At 39.7% G+C, this 21,050-nt stretch overlaps 1 protein-coding gene across 8 annotated transcripts; it reads left to right on the top strand.

The window, feature by feature from the left end:
* Positions 1-1,874: 1,874 nt before the first annotated feature.
* znf362b (zinc finger protein 362b) lies at positions 1,875-20,198 on the top strand. 8 transcript variants are annotated; one of them, XM_014136565.2, is made up of 9 exons: positions 1,875-2,150; positions 3,677-3,740; positions 3,978-4,197; positions 4,540-4,644; positions 4,840-5,176; positions 5,284-5,508; positions 5,905-5,983; positions 7,969-8,127; positions 8,466-10,910. In XM_014136565.2, the coding sequence occupies exons 2-9, from the start codon at positions 3,678-3,680 to the stop codon at positions 8,580-8,582; spliced, it is 1,305 nt and encodes a 434-aa protein (XP_013992040.1). In that variant the 5' UTR covers positions 1,875-2,150; position 3,677; the 3' UTR covers positions 8,583-10,910. The 8 variants fall into 8 exon arrangements, with proteins under 8 accessions (XP_013992040.1, XP_013992035.1, XP_013992036.1 ...); XM_014136560.2 differs by having other exon boundaries at positions 3,951-4,197; XM_014136561.2 differs by lacking the exon at positions 1,875-2,150 and adding an exon at positions 2,416-2,855 and having other exon boundaries at positions 3,951-4,197.
* Positions 20,199-21,050: the final 852 nt, after the last annotated feature.

Below are 21,050 nucleotides of genomic sequence, written 5' to 3'. Positions count from 1 at the left end.
ATTCAGGGGTCAATTCTTCACTGATAAACTTGCATATTACAGGGATACTGTGTGCAATACTAGACTAAAGCATTTCATTACTCTAGTATCCCCAGGAAGGCCATCTTCACTGTCCTTGCACTGTATGCTATCCAACATTTTAATGATCAAACAATTCTATAATTAACAATAGTCACCAGGCTATAGTTACTAGTGGAACAGATAGTATGGAAAAAGTCAAGTGGCAGTGTAAACCGTTTTGGCCGTGTGATAAGCTCAAGAAGTCATTAATGTATGTATCAAAAAAATGCTTGACACATACTCAAAATTATGCTCACTTTTTTAGTGCGGTGTAGTTGGCTTTATATTAAAGATTTGGACTTCACTAGTCAATACCTCTTCAACGGAACATGTCAAGGTCATATACATGTCATATAGGGTCGCTGAACAATGTCAAATTGATTTGAGAGCAATATGTAATGTGTTTGAGAAGCTATATTGACATTTTTCAATAAACTGCGGCTAATGGGCGGAAGTAACTATGACCCCTCTTTAGATAGCCAAATGGTGACACACTGCTCTGAAATGGCCAGTGGAGCGAAAGCTGGACTCATTCATACAAGTCATACAGGGCGAAAATAATTGAAGTCAAGGAAGTACTTGTCATGTAGATAAAATGAACATGAATAAAAAAATTGACATGGTCAAAAAGCCCCAAAAGTAATTGCAGTGGATTGGAGGGAAGAGGTCCCTCAACCAATAACAGTTGGTTGTATTCATATGCAAGTCATATTGGGTTGAAGCTAAGTTTTATGGAAGTATCTTTTATGTAAAGTCAACAAAAATTCACAAAAAAATAGCAAAGTCAAAAAGTAATTGCTGTAGATTGGACAGACGAGGAACCAATAACAGATAGTCATATGGGGTGAAAGCTATTGATGTTTGAAGGAAGTGTTTTTAATTTAAGTGATATGGGGTGGAAGCTATTAAAGTTAAGTAAGTATTTTTGGAATATAATGACATATTTCATTTAAAATAGCCAAAGTCAAAACATACAAAAGTAACTGCTGTAGACTGTACAGACAAGGTCCCTAAACCAATAATAGTTGGTTGTATGGAAGTGATATGGGGTGGAAGCAATTAAAGTTTTAAGCAAGTATTATTTGGCATATAATGAGACATATTTCATTTCAATTGCCAAAGTAAAAAAATACAAAAGTAATTGCAATAGATTGTACAGACAAGGTCCCTAAACCAATAGCAGTTCGTTGTATTCATGAAAGTCATCTGGGGTTGAAGCTATTGAAGTTAAGAAAGTATTTTTGAAGTAAATGAAATGTATTGAAAATAGCCAAAGTAAAAACAGAAAAGCAATTGCCGTAGATTCTACAGACAAAGTCCCTGAACCAATAATAGTTGGTTGTATTCATGTAAGTGCTATTGAAGTTTTATGCAAGTATTTTCTTTTTACATATAATGAGAAATATTTCATTTAAAATAGCCAAAGTAAAAAATACAAAAGTAATTGCCTAGAAAGGTCCCTGAACACTAATAACAGTTGGCTTTATTCATGAAAATCCTTAGGGGTAGAAGCTACTGAAGTTTTAAGCAAATCTTCTTCTTCTTCTTTTTTTTTTTTTTTTACATATAATTCAATTAAATTAATTGAAAAAGTCATAAAATACTAAAGTAATTGCCGTAGAGCAATGTTTCAACTACATTTGAACTCCAAAAACAAAATACCATACCGAATTACAAAAATAAGGGGTGTAACTTGTTTACTATCGTCAGCTGTATCAGAATGTCATTTATATCAATTTTGCACGCACCGTTTAAGAGGTATTAATGATCAAATTACGAATCTTTAGTATACATATTAAGTACACGGCACTGTCTCTTTTAGTAATGTCGCAAGTGACAGGCGCGTTTGGACTCCTGGACATGATCGATGTTTGTGCGTTGTTGTTTAGCATTATTGCCACGCTAAAAAACTATTGTTTTTGATGGATTGAGATTAAAAATACCCAGCCTTCAGTCAGTTTGCAGCAGCTACGGTGTAGCGGCACCCAGAAGTGAACAAAGCGACCCGGAAGCGCTGAACCAATTGGAGGCAGGCAGAAAGAACATCACAATTTTATAAAGCAAGACAAAATCTGCAATCGGGACATCAGGTATGTCTGCAATTCTTTGATGTTATTTGTAAATGTATTTCTGGAAGTCGATGAACTGCAAATGTATGCATTGTGCAGATATGTATGTATTGCCCCTCGGTTCGTCAAAAAGTTGCAATGTTCAACGCATGTTTGTTAATAAGATTGGGATAACGTATTTTAGAATATCTGTCAGCGTGCGGTTGTGACCTTTACGCAACGATGATGTTGATTTATTAAAATATTTAGGTGCAATGCTCGGGCATCTTACCTATTTCCGTGTTATTTTGCAGGGCATGGTTGTTGTAGGAAGTGTCCGTTTTTTTAAGAGGTGGAGAGGCCGGGCTATTCTAACCTGCAATTTGTCGTAAACAAACATTCATGTTTTTGACATAAACACACCTTTGTGTTAGGCGGTCTCCTTTTAGGAGCAAAAGAAGATGCTCCTAATATTGGGATCTGCAGAATATGGCGTCTCGCCTTATAAAAATGAGTCAGGCTGCCATTTTTGTTTCTCTTTTGTCTGGATTTTTTTTTAAATAAAACTGTCTGAGTGGTATTGTATGGGATGGTCGCATCGCCAAAGTATGTCACTGAATTCCAGAAAGGTCGAAGGGCACACGTGTTAGCCTAACAAAAGTCTAGACTACCAAAGCAAACATGTTATGAGGGAAAAGTTGCCAAAATTACCCTACGTAACTCATCGTTTACTGGAAATGAATTTTGGTAAGAAATAATTAATACAACGATGACATTTAACCTATTCTGATTTCTGACCAGAAATGTGTGCTCAGCCATCTTTAGGCACATTTAAATAAACATTTAGGAGTGGGATAAAGAATATTGAGAGTAGGCAAATCGAAAATGACTGACAGGTGTGAACAGTGAAAGTTTTCATCTTTGACTGCATTCTTATCATGTCTTGAATGGTAGGCCTTTATTTCACTGTGTAATTTGAACTGAACATAATAGGTTTTTATACAAAAATGCTAGCCATAATTATGAAAATGTATTATTGGGACTTTGTGTGAATTGTGCTGTTCTGTTTATTATCTAATCTAAATACCACAATAAAAGTATTATATTAATACTTTATTATTGGCATGTCATATTTTGTAGAAGTATTAATTTTATGTAACAGAAATAATTTAATAACTTTAGTTATCACATAAAATACACACAATAACCAAATTCACACACAGTCACAAAAATACATTTTCATAAGCCATATAGTACAATACTACTATTTTGGTCTTGCTTGGTGGACCTGAGTATGCGTCCTATTAACATTATTGTACTTTTTTCATTCTACTACTGTAACTTTAGAAACAATGTTTCTTAATGTTCAGGTAGGGATCCATACTTCCGAAAACAAAGGAAAATATGAGGTATTCTCAAAAACAAAGAGTCACCGGAATTAAAAAGTATATGGACAAACTGACACTGTTTTAATCTAAGTAGTTTTAATAACATCTGTCAAAAATGCTTTGTATATTTGTTTTGTAAATGTATAGAATACCGCAGTAAAATGTGTGTTTCTGTCTCAGGATGGCTGAGCCTCGATTCAACAACCCCTACTTCTGGCCTCCGCCTCCTTCCATGCCTGGCCAGGTAAGGACATCTTCCTTTTTTCTGTTCTTCCATCGAGGCTGATATTATGCATATGCATCTCATTATTTTCTCAGAAGTATTTCAATCTAAGAATGTCCATATAGGTATTAACCCAGCAACAAAAGTAGGACTATAATGGGATCATCTTTAGCTTGATGGTTGATAAACTGGAGCCGTTTTCTGTTGAGCATGACCGGTTAACCCTTTCAGCTGGATAACCTGGTGCTCATCAACAAGATCAAGGAGCAGCTGATGGCTGAGAAGATCCGACCCCTGCACCTGCCCACCAATTCAGCCCCCTCCCAGCAAACCCTGCTGGTGGCCTCCTCCCCCATGGACGGGGGGCAGCACAGCATGCTCATGCCCAAGCCCCAGCAGGGCCAGCATCACCCCCAGGGCTCGGTCCAGCAGCCCGACATCGCCCTGCACGCCCGCACAGCCTCCAGCTCTGTACCAGGTAGGTACTGTAACAGTGTTTGCAGTCTGCTGTCTGCTCACCACATAGGTGCACACTGAAGACTTCACTTGGCTCTGGTGATGCTTGAGACCTGTTCAATGGTGCATCTCAATAGTCTTAAGTGGTTTCCCCTCCGCCTCTGCATTAATTTGAGAACGCATAGATGAAAGTCATATGGTGGATGCCTACCAGTCCAGTTTTAAATAATTCCCTTTCTATTATTGAGCATTGTAAGATTTCAGGATGTATGCTGGGTAGAAATTGGTGCTATTTATAAAGTGATTTTCTCATTTGTCCCTCAGTTAGATCAGTTAATTTTATTGCCTTCAATCTCTGATGCAGAAGTGAATATGGATGACAAGTCAGCAGTGAAGGTTAAAGGACTGTGGGATGAGTGGCACATGCGACAGATCGTTGAGCAGCCCTCTAGAGTCAACCATCGGTCAGGTAATAACCACACCCCCTTTCTCATGGGAAACATATATGTACAATCATCAATGAAAACATTCAACAGCCATGGCAAGGGATCAGACAAGAGCCAAATACATTTCAGTGTAACACGGTCCCTTATTAGTTTGCATAGAAGCTCAGTCTCTCAGCAAGCTAAATCGCTAACTTTTTGCATGGCTTATCATTTGTAAGTCTTCATGTGCCCATACACAGGTCTGGCCCCTATGTCCCGGACGGACAGCCACAGCACTTCAGAGGCCCTCACCCCCACCTCCAGCAGCCAGAACCGACTGGGAGGGACCCCATCGGTCAACATCATCTCTGGGCTGGCCAGCGGCCCTGGCATGGAACAGATGAAGAGCGGGGGCCTGGCCGGACTCCTCGGCCCACCACCCAAGACTCCACGTGGGCGAAAGAAGATCAAAGCGGAGAGCGGAGGGCCTCTGCTGGTGGTGCCTTACCCCATCATGGCCTCTGGCGCCGACCAGGGCTGTATCACCTTCCCTGCCAAAGAGGGCAAAACCTACAGGTATGGTTACTTCAACAACAAAAAGTTTTAGTTTCGCTTAGTTTATTCGTAACAGAACCTTCGCCCGTGACATAAGATTTGACTCAGTCCCATTTCCATGTATCCAGATGCAAAGTGTGTCCGCTCACCTTCATGTCAAAGTCAGAGATGCAGATCCACTCCAAGTCCCACACGGAGGCCAAGCCCCACAAGTGTCCCCACTGCTCCAAGTCCTTTGCCAACGCATCCTACCTGGCCCAGCACCTCCGCATCCACCTGGGAATCAAGCCCTACCACTGCTCCTACTGCGAGAACTCCTTCCGCCAACTCTCGCACCTGCAGCAGCACACCAGGTCAGTTGAGTTCACCTTCATGGAATAGAAAGCGATGGAGAGAAAAAAGTTGTCCACCACAATCCACACCATATGAAAATGTGTCTGTTTCTTCACAATGACATTGACAACATTAACAATGTATTTTAAACCAGAGCATTCCATTGATGTATTGCTGGAATGTACAGTAGCTTTCCATCAGCAACATTGACATTGGGTAGTACTGTGAAATGTATGATGCAGTGTATGTATCCATTCTTTTACAACTGTCATAATATATAGTATGTTTACACCATATTCTTTTACATGTTATTTTGTAATTACATTATATTTTCTGCTGTAATTTCTCAATAAACCATAATATTTCAGTTCATTCTCTCTCTAACATGCATCTATCATCATCTGTATGTGTCTTAGAATCCACACTGGTGACAGACCCTATAAATGTGCGGCCCCTGGATGTGAAAAGGCCTTTACCCAGCTCTCTAACCTCCAGGTCAGTAGTAGCTACATCATAACAGGATTATTTACTAATCTTTTACAGTCCATCTCCCAATCTTGAAAGTCCCGACCCAATTGATAATGTTAAGGCCGAGGCTGCGGATTCGTTGGTAACCACTCTGTCCTGCCCCCCTGGATCCCTTTCCCCCAGAGCTTGAAGATCCAAATCACTTTCTGCACGTGTTTCTATACCTCTACTTGATGCACACATTTTTGTGGTTACCCTCCCTTCAATTTCTCATTGTCAATTGTGAATAATAAATCCTGTTTTACCACTTAAATGTCCATGCAGCATCTGCATACCAACCATTTGATCTCAATCAGTTTCATGGGGATATGCATTTAGATCTTCTTGAGTTATATAGTGTTGTTTGCGAAGTAGCCTACAAGGCTGTTTAGAATGATGTACAGTGAGGGAATTTTAGAACAGATGGTGTTAACAAACTGTAGCATAGCCTAGCTGTGTTTAGTTTCAATCGAAGCACATATTTTGCATAGTGGCGCACACTGTTGAGTTTGGGCCACATGAAAAAAAATGGGACCATTAGCACAATCATCCTAAAAATAGAAATTAGGTGGTGTTTCTTGGCTTACAGTAACATTATACTATGCTATTATATTTGGTTATGTTATTAAGCAATAAGGCACAAGAGGTAGTGCTGTATCATGAATGAAGTCACAGGTAAATGCCATTGTTCAGCCCGACGCGATACAGCACTGCCTCAAGTACCTTATTTGCTTTTATAAAACTGTTACCAACATATTAAAATAGCAATGTATTACATATTTTAGTTAATTCATACAATTTCATTCTTCCACCAGAAGATATAGTCCAGACAAAAGTTTGGTTATTTTGGGCATGTTGCTTCATGCTACATTCGTTAATAATTGTTTAATATTTGCTATGCCAATGCAGAAGGACTGGTCGTCCGTTCTAAACAAAATGGTTGCCCTGCAGGCTGGATACATAACGTTCTTGTCACTTGCTAGCTAGCTAGCCAACTTTAACTAACTCAGTGAACCTGGAATGACAGTACACAAGCTGCATTTGTCTTTGTTATAGCTTTTTTTCCTATTGGCATTTACTTGGATGTCCATGAAAGTAACGTTGATGAGTGAATTCGACTGGCTCAGAAAAAGTTGTCTCGTGTCGCCTGGGCACCGTTCATTCTATGTATTGTACTACAGAGATCGGAATTCTAAAGTGAAACATTTTTTCAGAGGTCGGACAGGCAGACAGTGAGGGTTATATTAACCCCCGCTGTACCAAACTAAATGCTAGGCTGGAAGCAAGGGGAAATAATGTATGAGTTGAGATGATTTGGACAGCAGCATGAACATGATATTCTTATGGAGGCATAGTCATACTTTTCAAAAGGGACTGTTAGCAGGCATAGCTGTGTCTGTGACGGCCAATACAGCACAGCAAGGAAACGCTGCTCGTGCAATCGGCATCCAGGATCCAACCAGTTTATATTGATTTATTCAGCTTTGATCTAACTTTATTAAACAAGCACCATTCGTCAGAGTAGCCTGTTCTCATCGAGTAGAGCAGAGACTGCGTAAAGTAGAAAATCACGCACATGTGCAGAATCTCCGGGACCTTTAGCTGTCAGGAAGAGGGGACCAGAAAAGTTGGGATCCACAACCACTTCGTAATGTTAAAGGTGGTACTTGTAACAATTCAACCTGAAAGTAGTCCTAAATGGCAATGGTATACTGCCAAATTAAAATAATAAGATTCCATGAGAGATGAATATAGGTATTTTTAAGCCGTATTATTCAAAAACGACAAGGAAAAATGTATAACAATAGACCTAAATTGGATATCATTGATGAAAATGTCAAGCAACAGTCTACTCAACCATACCATAACAACTTTACTGGAACGCTCTGAATGATAATTATCCTGCAACGAGTGACTAGGTTGCTCTTACCTCTTCTCTCTCTCTCCCTGCCCCACTCTCTCGCGCTATGTAGTCCCACCAGAGGCAGCACAACAAAGACAAGCCGTACAAATGTCCCAACTGCTACCGTGCCTACTCAGATTCAGCATCATTACAGATCCACCTGTCAGCGCACGCCATCAAAAATGCTAAGGCGTACTGCTGCAACATGTGTGGCCGGGCATACACCTCAGTGAGTATTCTAACCCACTGTTCAGTATTAGGTGTTAGTAGTAGTGTCAGCAAATACAAGGCATTGCTATGGTCCTGGTCAATTATAGTGTCTGTAAACATTTGCTCAAGCCGGACATTATGATAACTAAGCACGATTTAAGCTCACCACATGTAGAAATAATCTACAGTGGTCAAAGAATATGGTGAATATTAACTGAATAATTTTCAGTTGCTTCCTGACTTTTACAAAAACGTGCATGCACGAGTCATAACTGCATTTTGGAACCAGGGTTTCCAACATGCTTTTGTGTCAGGGATACAACCCGGTTTTGAGTCGTCCATTTTGTGTCTTTGCAGGAGACCTACCTTATGAAGCACATGTCCAAACACACGGTAGTGGAGCACCTAGTGAGCCACCAGTCCCCCCAGAGGACTGAATCCCCCAGTATCCCAATACGCATCTCTCTCATCTGAGTTCAGCATTACTGTATGTTGTTGTATTCTTTTTCTATGTAAGGCTGACGTTTAGGGGCCCTGCACATAAGTCCATCGACCCAAGGCCTACATATGCATCACATGACACCTGACATTCATTTACAAACCTTTGTTCCATTTTTACACAGATTGGGTCGGTTAAAATGAAAACGAGCATAGCACCTTTGCAAAGGTTTATGTCAATGGGAACAAATGTCGGATCATGTCTCGTGTTGGATACAACTGAGCACTTACGAAGGCCTTATGCAAACAGTCTTATGCATTGGCCCTTACTTAACATTTTAATGTTACAAAAGAATTATTCCATTAAATGTTTATTTTTTTATTTTTTATATTTTCCGTTATACCTAAACTAAATGGATTCATATTTTCTGGGTGTGTTCTGGCAACATCCAAAGATAATCTTAAAGCGCTCTCAGGCCTTGTGGTTTTGGATCCAAATGTTTTTCTATCTTTTCCGATGGAAATGCAAAAAGATTACTTGAGGCAGCTAAGAGTATTGACTGTGTCTAATCAAAAGTCTGATGTTTTTTGGTTAATATTTTGTTCAAACAAAGTTTACAGAGTCAGACTTCAAAAGCAGCATTTTAGAGAAAAGCAATTGGAACTATGTAGACAATTCGATTGTAAGGTTGTTTCTCTTGGAGGAATGGTGAATCAAAGTGCACCAAAATGTAAAAAAAAGTAATGAATGTTTACTGTTTCGTCAAGATCAGTTCAATTGTTATGGTTAATGTAATCAAGATCATATGGGTTATATGATCAGACACTAATTAAATCAACTGAACTGTTCAAATCAACAGAACTTTTCAGCCGTTTTCCTTGTGGCCAGGTATTACATATGTGAGTTGGTGGCTTTGCACCTATGTGAGGCTAGTCAGGATTCATTGGGAAAGCAAGTCAACATTAGCTAGTGCGTCAGCTTTATGGCTTTACTTGGCACTGCCCTCAATAGGCCTACACAAAGCTATCAAGATGAGCATTACAAATGTTATGAACAGTCATGTCAGCTTTTGTCAAGTAACTTCTGATGGTCATCATAACATAACACAAGCTGTTGTTAGCAAAGGTGATAGAAAAGGAGAGTAATGCTTTCTGTCATGATATTTCTAAGTCACAACTGCTTATGTTGACAAGTTGGTCATGTGGTTAGGTCTATGTTACTAGAGTAACTACATTTCTATTCTGAATATATTTAGAGAAATATATAGCAAACATACATTTATTGGAGGTGAAATATTTTGTATTTTTATTGACTTCTACTTTGTTATACTCTCACTGGTGTCACATTACACTTCACAATCATATCACCAAGTCAAGTTAAAGCTATTTCCCAGCCTGGTTACAGAGGCCTGTGCTGCTTTTTTGAAAAAAAGTAAATTACATAGTTTAAACATGACAATGATATTTGAAAGTACACGGTTGGACCAAATAGTTAGCCAATATTAACCCTAATCCCACTACATTCAGGATTGTTTTATCTTGATTTGTGAAACTAATTCTCAACAGGTTTACATTTTAACGTGCAGTCAGTATGAGTTTGTTCAAATCATATAACTTCATATGATGGTAGTGTTACTGCAAGTGTTTCTTTCATCATGGTATACACACAGTATTGTTGTATTTTTACTGTAATTTTACCTTCTGGATGGTACTAGTAGCCTGTATTCTTCAGGTTACTTAGGACAAGGTGCTAAGGCTAGATGTTTATTTGAGATGGAACTGAGAATATTGTTAAATACATTCATAGTATGTTAAAAAAAAAATACAATACAAGCCACTGGCCTGGAAATAAACATTTATGCCAACAGACTCTGCCACTTCAATTTACTCTCTTCCGAGAAAAGAATTGGTCAATGTACCGTTTCATAACGGTTTTGTACAGGTATGTTTATGTATGAATTTACTGTAATGATTTGTATTTCTGAATATTGATACTTTTTATAAATATTCATGTTTTATATCAGTTATTTACGTATAAGCCTTAACAATTTTATCATTGAACTACCATTTTATTTCCATATTCAGTATTGTGTTCTTCAGTATTTGGTCTTGTAAACTTTTTTTTTTTTCAGATGGAATATCCAAACTGTAATCTGTATATGAATTAACTGTTAACCTATATTCTCTATGAAAAGATAGTGCAGATTTATTACACCTTTTCTTGTCTTCCTTTGTGATTTCATATAAAGTTTCTAGACAACTTATTAATATGCACACACAAGACAGAAGTAAAACTAAGAATATCAATGTTTAAAAAAATAAAATATCTTTACCTTGTTTAATAAACAGACTGTTATAAACACACTTTAAATTGTACTGCACAACTTTGATGAATAATTTAAAACAAAACAATTTGGTATTCTCCATTCAATATTTATCAATAATATGATTGTTTGACATTTTGTTCCAGGATATGCCCTGGGATGTATTCACTAGTAGGAACCAAAAAGAAGCAAACCACTAAAACCGGGAGCGACTAATCTGAATTTGTCCAATAGGAAACCCCTGTTTTTGTTGACAAAACGTTTCCTACTGTTGGGCACTTATGATTACACCCCAGGTGTGCTTAAACTAAACAAAGGAATCAAATACACATGGGAAGATTCAATTACCTTCATTTATGAAAATACAGTTGAAGTCAGAAGTTTACATACACCTTAGCCAAATACATTTAAACTCAGTTTTTCACAATTCCTTACATTTAATCCTGGTAAAGAAATGCCCTATCTTAGGTCAGTTAGGATCACCACTTTATTTAAAGAATGAAATGTCAGAATAATAGTAGAGAGAATTATTTATTTCAGCTTTAATTTCTTTCATCACATTCCCAGTGGGTCAGAAGTTTACATACACTCAATTAGTATATGGTACCATTGCCTTAACTTGGGTCAAACATTTCGGGTAGCCTTCCACAAGCTCCCCACAATAAGTTGGGTGAATTATGGTCCATTCCTCCTGACAGAGCTGGTGTAACTGAGTCAGGTTTGTAGGCCTCCTTGCTCGCACACGCTTTTTCAGTTCTGCCCACAAATTTTCTATAGGATTGAGGTCAGGGCTTTGTGATGGCCACTCCAAAACCTTGACTTTGTTGTCCTTAAGCCAAAAAGCCACAACTTTGGAAGTATGTTTGGGTTCATTGTCCATTTGGAAGATCCATTTGCGACCAAGCTTTAACTTCCTGACTGATGTCTTGAGATGTTGCTTCAATATATCCACATACTTTTCCTTCTTCATGATGCCCTCTATTTTTGTGAAGTGCACCAGTCCCTTCTGCAGCAAAGCACCCCCACAACATGATGCTGCCACCACCATGCTTCACGGTTGGGATGGTGTTCTTCGGCTTGCAAGCCTCCCCATTTTTCCTCCAAACATAACAATGGTCAAACAGTTCTATTTTTGTTTGATCAGACCAGAGGACATTTCTCCATATAGTACGATCTTTGTCCCCATGTGCAGTTGCAAACCGTAGTCTGGCTTTTTTATGGCGGTTTTGGAGCAGTTGCTTCTTCCTTGCTGAGCGGCCTTTCAGGTTATGTTGATATAGGACTCGTTTTACTGTGGATGTAGATACTTTTGTACCCGTTTCCTCCAGCATCTTCACAAGGTCCTTTGCTGTTGTTCTGGGATTGATTTGCACTTTTTGCACCAAAGTACGTTCATCTCTAGGAGACAGAACGTGTCTCCTTCCTGAGCGGTATGACGGCTGAGTGGTCCCGTGGTGTTTATACTTGCGTACTATTGTTTGTACAGATGAACGTGGTACCTTGAGGCGTTTGGAAATTGTTCCCAAGGATGAACCAGACTTGGAGGTGGAGGTCTACAATTTTCTTTCTGAGATCTTGGCTGATTCCTTTTGATTTTCCCATGATGTCATGCAAAGAGGCACTGAGTTTGAAGGTAGGCCTTGAAATACATCCACAGGTACACCTCCAATTGACTCAAATGATGTCAATTAGCCTATCAGAAGCTTCTAAAGCCATGACATAATTTTCTGGAATTTTCCAAGCTTTTTCAAGGCACAGTCAACTTAGTGTATGTAAACTTCTGACCCACTGGAATTGTGATACAGTGAATTATAAGTGAAATAATCTGTCTGTAAACAATTGTTGGAAAAATGACTTGTGTCATGCACAAAGTGGATGTCCTAACCGACTTGCCAAATCTATAGTTTGTTAACAAGAAATTTGTGGGAGTGGTTGAAAAACCTAACCTACCTAAGTGTATGTAAACTTCCGACTTCAACAGTACATGTTTTTCTTATCTGTACGTCAATACCTAAAGAAATCACAGGTTATTTCACTCAACTTTTCAAAAAAAATTGCACGTCTCAGATTAATATAATTGTACATAGTAAGCATTATGTAAACCCTTTGTGGTTAAAAGGATTCTAAAAGGAGTCATCATCACCCAATTTCTTTTAATCTGTCGCGAAGAAATTATGTTATCAAAAGCTGTCTATACTCTGAAAATTGTATTTTCTAAGCCTATAAAGCAGTCACTATCCTCTACAAGATATTGTCACTCCCACAAAAGTGGCATAAAACAATAAGCAGTTCTCTCTTTTTAATGGTACCGTACCTAAACAATCCTGACCTTTTAACTTCTTCGGGCTAGGGGGCAGTATTCGGAAGTTTGGATGAATGAGGTGCCGAATGTAAACTGCCTGTTACTCAGGCCCAGAAGCTAGGATATGCATATAATTGGTAGTATTTGATAGAAAACACTCGAAAGTTTCCAAAACTGTTAAAATAATGTCTGTGAATATAACAGAACTGATATGGCAGGCGAAAACCAGAGGAGAATCCATCCAGAATTTTTTTGTTGTTGTTGAGCTCACCACTCATTGAAATGGCTGTCTATGGGAATATCAATGGAATTCCTCCCAGATTGCAGTTCCTCGTGCTTCCAGTAGATGTCAACAGTCTTTAGAAAGAGTTTCAGGCTTGTTTTTTGAAAAATTAGCTAGAATTTGTAGTTTTTCTTGGTGGCTCCCATTTTGGCTGTAGTATTGTGGTGTGTGTGGATGAGAGCGCGCACTTCGTTATTTATCTCCGGTAATGAACATACTATTTTTGTCTTAAATTTTATCATGAATTTACATATTAGGGTACCTGAGGATTGATTAAAAACGTTGTTTGACTTGTTTGGACAAAGTTTATTGGTAACTTTTGAGATTCATTTGTATGCATTTTGAATGAGGGAAACCGGTGGATTACTGAATCAAGTGCGCCAACTAAACTTACTTTTTGGGGATATAAAGAAGGACTTTATCGAACAAAAGGACCATTCGTTATGTAGCTGTGACCCTTGGGATTGCAAACAGAGGAAGATCTTCAAGGTAAGTGATTTATTTTATCGCTATTTCTGACTTTCGTGACGCCTCTGCTTGTTTGGAATATGTTTAATGCTTTTGTATGCTGGGCGCTGTCCTCAGATAATCGCATGGTATGCTTTCGACGTAAAGCCTTTTTGAAATCTGACAAAGCCGCTGGATTAACAAGAATTTAAGCTTTTAAACGATGTAAGACATTTTGTATTTTCATGAATGTTTAATATTACGAATTCTGAATTTTGCACTCTGCAGTTTCACCAGATGTTGGCCAGGTGGGAAGGTAGCCTACCCCAAAGAGGTTTCGGGCAAGCAAGTGGTTCCCATTCAAAGCAAAACCAACTTTTGTAAAGCTGACCATTACAAAAAGAGATGCACAGTACTGCATTGCCCACCATATAAAACATTGTTTTAGTATAGAACATAATATGACGACAGTTATAGTATATCCTACACCAGAGTACAAGCTTGAGAATCCAGATTTTTGTGGTTTCTGTGATAATTGAAGGACTGCTAATAACGCCCATTTGAAAGTCAGCATTCTGCTCCTTCTCATTTAGCCTTCTACACACATACACATATTAGGAAGACCTTCCTGATATTGAGTTGCACCCCCCCTTTTGCCCTCAGAACAGCCTCAATTTGTCGGGGCATGGACTCTACAAGGTGTTGAAAACGCCTTTGGAAAATCTACATTTAAAAAAAGTCTAATCTATTTAATAAACACCATCACAATAAATCCATTATATATTTTAGGCACGTCTAAAGAAACATCATGATATGAAGAACATTTATTTCAGAAGAACAGAATACCAGTTGGCCTACTGTACATTATCTGTGCCATGCTGTAGGCTTACTCATTTAGCAGACAAGATAAGCTTATAAGTCCTGTGCCATTATTTTATATAATATTATTTTATAGTTTTTCCCATTATGGAGCGAATGTGCGTTAGATTTAGAGTTATTTAGCAACTTTAGTTGTGAATGATACAAACCTTAGAATGTCTTAGAAATCAAAACATATATATGGCTGCATGATGTACAATAGGTTGATTATTTGAGAATGTCGCAAAAAAATATTGCGCTCTATATCTTGCCTCAGGCTGCACACACTGTTCTCTCATCAAGTGATCATTCACTATACAGTGTATACAAAAGTATAGTGGATTAGGTTATTTTAGCTACACCCATTGGTGACAGGTGTATAACATTGAGAACACAGCCATGCAATGTCCACAGACAAGCATTGGCAGTAAAATGGCCTTACTGAAGAGCTCAGTTCGTCAAATTCTTGCCCTGTGGTCAACTTTTAAGTGCTGTTATTGTGAAGTGGATACGTCTAGGAGCAACAACGGTTTAGCCGCGAAGTGGTAGACCACACAAGCTCACAGAACGGGACCACCGAGTGCTGAAGCGTGTAGCACATAAAAATCGTCTGTCCTAGGGTTGCAACACTCACTACTGAGCTCCAAACTGCCTCTAGAAGCAACGTCAGCACAAGAACTGTTCATCGGGAGCTTCATGAAATGGGTTTCCATGGTCGAGCAGCCTCACACAAGCCTAAGATCACAATGCGTAATGCCAAGCGTTGGCTGGAATGATGTAAAGCTCGCCGCCATTGGACTCAGGAGCAGTGGAAACGCGTTCTCTGGAGTGATGAATCACACTTTACCATCTGGCAGTCCGACGGACGAATCTGGGTATGGCGGATGCCTGGGTATGGCGGATGCCTAACTCTACCTGAATGGTCTGGGGATGTTTTTCCAGATTCAGGCTAGGCCCCTTAGTTCCAGTTAACTAACGCTCTTAATGCTACAGCATACTGTTTGTTACAAGCTTTGGTTTTTCCATTTATGTTTTGAGGTTGGACTTTAGCACGTATAGCTCATTAACACGTAGGGCGCACTGATTTGGTATCACCTCGTTAGTCAGTATGTGTTACACCTGTGCTGGTTTCCATCTTGTTAGGGGCCCAGGTGCTATTTAAGAGTGGCTAGCCCAGTGCTCCAGTTGTCTTTATAGATGCGGATTGTTAACACCTTTTAGTTGGTGTTCCCTATTTGATTTTTAGAAAGGCAATCCTTTCTGATTTAGTTTTGCTCCACCTTTTTGGTTTGCTTCTTGTCTTTAAGTAGGTGTGGGTTTTTCTATTGTTTGCCTCTTTGTGGGCAAATTTAGTGGGTGCTCATGGTGGGTGACTTTTAGGTCCCAGATGTTGCTAGTCAACTTGAATGTTTTTCAGAACTCCAACCTGTTTTATTTGTTGTGAGTGACTCTTTGTTAGTTCCCCTTTCTGTTGGAGTGATCATTTTTTGGTTTTCTTGCTGGGAAACGTAACAAAAGGGGGCTTGTCCCTACCATCTTGTTTCCCTTGAGTATGGTAGTCACCCTAGTCACCTACTCTGAAGCTCTGCTGTGCCCAGATATCTGAGTGTTCAAAATACACTTTCGTAGTAGAGTTTCTGTCACTGACATCCACCTCGAGGTGTTATAATTTCTAGATTGGTAGAATAATTTTGAAAGTTGCATAAACACACCGGCTAATAAAATAAAGCCATGGACTTGAAGTTGGAAACATTTGTGGAAAACCCTACATGGGAGATGCTAGATAAATGTACAAAGGCGAATATGCTCGTCATTGTAAAGCATTATGACATCAAGGTGGCATCTGGCGATCCAAAAGCAGTAGTCAAAGAGTTGATTGCTGCTGCTTTGGTGGGGGAGGAAATCATTTTGGAGAGGGAGGTTGATGAAATGGGTCCTACGGGTGGTAGAGTTAAAAACTGTAGACGTGCAACTAAGGGAGTTAGACCTAAAGGCAAAGTTGGAGCAACAAAAATTTGAGATGGAGCACCAGGAAAGGGAAAGAACGTGAGGAGTGGTTGGATCAAAGGGAAAGATCAGAGTGCAGCCAAACAACAAGAACGAGAACGTGCAGCCAGACTAGAACAAGAAGAACTTACGCATGTCATTCGATTAAAAGAGATCGAGCTGGAAGCGAGACGAAGGGAGATAGATCTGGAAGCACTCCGAATCCCGTCAGGCCATCCTGCACCCTCAACAGAGTTTTTGATCTTGGTCAAAACAGCCGACTTGTGCCACCTTTCAACTAAGAGGAGGTGGGTGTATATTTTACTCTGTTTGAGCAGATTGCCACATCCCTGAAATGGCTGCGAGATATTTGGTCACTGCTCCTCCAAGGTGTTCTTGTGGAAAAGGCTCAGAAAGTGTACGCCACTTTATCTCTTGACCAGAGTTCTGATTATGACACTGTTAAAGTTGAGATCCTTCGGGCTTCCTGTCTCTGCAGAGTGGAGATGTTGTTAAGCAGCCGGTGAAGATACTGCGAGACACTGGGGCAGCCCAGTCCTTCATTTTGGAGGGTGTTTTGCCTTTGTCTGACACTTCAGCAACTGATTGCAGTGTGTTGGTACAAGGTGTGGAGATGGGTTGCATGGAAGTTCCTTTGTATAATGTGGAACTTCAGTCTGATCTTATGTCTGGTTCCATTGGAGTGAGGCCTATTCTACCGGTGAAGGGGGTTTCATTCATTTTGGGAAACAATTTGTCTTGGGGGAAAGTTTTGCCAAATCCTGTGGTTTGTAAGGAACCCAGAGTAGAGGAACCTGATGGGTTATCAGAAAAGTACCCTAGACTGTTCCCAGCGTGTGCCGTTACACATGCTATGTCTAAGAAAGTCGCAGGGCGCAAGTCTAGTGTTGAGGAGGATGTCAGCAATCCCACCTTAGTCGATGTGTCCAAGACGTTTATGGGTGATCCTGATTTCGTTAAACCTCCTGAGTTGACCTCTGGAGGAAGAGAGGGTCACTACAGTTGACACTTTGAAGTCTAGAAAGCACCTGATTGCGGAATAAAGTAAAGATGTTTCCCTCTCCCCTCTTTTTGCTGAGATACTTCCAGAGGAGGAGTTGGATGAAGTCTGTGTGGGTTACTTTGACAGAGATGGTGTTCTAATGAGGAAATTGCATTCTCCCGCCACTTCTGGGCAAGACGATTGACCCAGTATATCTAAAATTGTCGTTCCAGTTACACTTCGAAAAGAGATTGGTTCACGACGGTAGTGTGGCAGGCCATCTTGGGGTCAACAAAATACATGTTTTAAAATGTCAGCCAATTGATTGGTCGAAAGAACAGATGATTTTCGGGTCCACCAAAATGTATTTTTAGTAAGGGACAGCCCTAAATATATCAATCGATATACACCATTGTAAAAAATACATTTTTCCATTATTTATTTTAGGCAGGTCTAAAGAAACATAATATGAAGAACATGTATTTCAGAAGAACCGAATACGAGTTGGCCTACTGTATGTTATCTGGCAATGAGCAATGCCATAGGCTGTACGCTTGTTAATGTACCATTATTTTATATTATATGGTTTCATAGTAAGAAGAATATTATTGAACTGAGTTGAATATGTGGACAACTACAAATACCTAGGTGTCTGGTTAGACTGTAAACTCTCCTTCCAGACTCACATTAAGCATCTCCAATCCAAAATTAAATCTAGAATTGGCTTCCTATTTCGCAACAAAGCCTCCTTCACTCATGCTGCCAAACATACCCTCGTAAAACTGACTATCCTGACGATCCTTGACTTCGGTGATGTCATTTACAAAATAGCCTCCAACACTCTACTCAGCAAATTGGATGCAGTCTATCACAGTGCCATCCGTTTTGTCATCAAAGCCCCATATACTACCCACCACTGCGACCTGTATGCTCTCGTTGGCTGGCCCTCGCTTCATATTCGTCGCCGAACCCACTGGCTCCAGGTCATCTATAAGTCTTTGCTAGGTAAAGCCCCGCCTTATCTCAGCTAACTGGTCACCATAGCAGCCGCCACCCGTAGCACGCGCTCCAGCAGGTATATTTCACTGGTCACTGGTCACCCCCAAAGCCTCCTTTGGCCGCCTTTCCTTCCAGTTCTCTGCTGCCAATGACTGGAACGAATTGCAAAAATCACTGAAGCTGGAGACCCATATCTCCCTCACTTTTAAGCATCAGCTGTCAGAGCAGCTCACAGATCACTGCACCTGTACATAGCCCATCTGTAAATAGACCATCCAACTACCTTATCCCCATACTGTTATTTATTTTTGTTGCTCCTTTGCACCCCAGTATCTCTACTTGCACATTCATCTTCTGCACATCTATCACTCCAGTGTTTAATTGCTACATTGTAATTATTTCACCACTATGGCCTATTTATTGCCTTACCTCCCTCATCTTACCTCATTTGTACACTCTGTATAAATACTTTTTTCTCTATTGTGCTATTGACTATGTTTGTTTATTCCGTATGTAACTCTGTGTTGTTGTTTGTGTCGCACTGCTTTTCTTTGTCTTGGCCAGGTCGCAGTTGTAAATGAGAACTTGTTCTCAACTGGCCGACCTGGTTAAATAAAGGTGAAATAAATAAAAAATAAAAGATCCCGGTGAGTGGCCAAAATATATGAATGGATCTTTACAGGATATGTTAGTGCAGGCGAGGCCACATCACCATAACGAGGGGAATGGCCAAAGAGATGAGGGGCAACACAAGTTTTCGGTGGCCCACTACAATAGGAGGATGGCAAACGGGGAGATACTTTCTTCAAAGGAGTGCAAATCTGTGCTGGTAAGGGATGGAACCAGAGACTGGAAGAAACTGTGCCACCTCCTCAGCTCGCATGAGAAGTCGCATGATCACCTAGATAGTTTCCAGAGGTGGAAGGAGCTGGAGATCAGGCTGGTCTCCAAGCAAACTATCGACACACAAGCCCAACGGGCTATTGACGAAGAGACTACACTGGCAGCAGGTGCTGCAGAGGCTCATAGCCCTGATACGTGTAATGGCCACCCAGAACATGGCGTTACGTGGGACCACCGACAGGCTGAACGAGCCAAATAATGGGAACTTTCTGAAGTTTGTGGAAATGCTGGGTATCTTTGATGTAATCATGAAGGAGTACTCAATTATGAGAGATTATTCAATTATCTATCACCTTTGTATTTTTTAGATTTAAATAGACTACATCCTAATCTCGCTCTCCCTCTCTTTCTCTCCCCTCTATCTTGCTCTGTCTCTCTCAGATGATTTGATTTTAGGACCATGGACAGCTACAGAGAGAACATTGCTGACTGCAATGCAGCACCACAGAGGAGGAAAGAATCCACTTTAGGCGGAGAGAAAATAAATAAATTCTGAAACTGATGTTGGACAATCAAATTCGATATGTAAATAAACGGAATTCGTTAAGGCTGGGTCATTGACATAAAGCTTATTTTACACTGCTCCAGCGAAATGAGGCCCGCCATGCATTTATGAAAGCACTTCTTTCTAAAGCTCAAATGATTTTACTCTTTTTTTTTACAGTTCTACGGGTATACAAAAGTATGTTAAATGTGTTATATAAAACTGTTATTTTTATTCTAACAATTATGCCATGTGTGATAATAGGTGGCATAACAGGTGGCATATTATTAATAAGAAATTTGGTTTCCTACTATAAGCAGTTGGCTGCATAATGACAGCAACATTGTAACTCTCAAATGCAGGGGTTAAAGTAAAATAACAAATACTCCAATTCTGTCGCATGCACTGATTAAATATCTCCGTGTCTGGGAAGGGCTTGGTGTGTTTGGTTAAAACCAGGGCTCAAATTGAGTGAGGGTTAAAGAAAATGGCAAAAGGATATCTATTGTTTGCTTTATTTTTAGAAATAAATACATGAAATGTATCCAAATTATATCAAGCGTTCTTTGACAATGCTTAACTCGGTGATGCCTTATGGTAAAAACAAGCTGCGAAATATATGACTCCGACGCATATGGAGATAGATTGATTCCTCTCTATGACATTCTGAAGCTGAGCTGCAGCCTATAATATACTGCTCAAAAAAATAAAGGGAACACTAAAATAACACATCCTAGATCTGAATGAATGAAATAATCTTATTAAATACTTTTTTCTTTACATAGTTGAATGTGCTGACAACAAAATCACACAAAAATAATCAATGGAAATCCAATTTATCAACCCATGGAGGTCTGGATTTGGAGTCACACTCAAAATTAAAGTGGACAACCACACTACAGGCTGATCCAACTT

The sequence above is a fragment of the Salmo salar genome, chromosome ssa13 (assembly GCF_905237065.1).
Source record: "Salmo salar chromosome ssa13, Ssal_v3.1, whole genome shotgun sequence".
NCBI lineage: Eukaryota > Metazoa > Chordata > Actinopteri > Salmoniformes > Salmonidae > Salmo > Salmo salar.
Note: the sequence above shows the minus strand (reverse complement) of the source record. Positions and strands in the feature narration are given on the sequence as shown.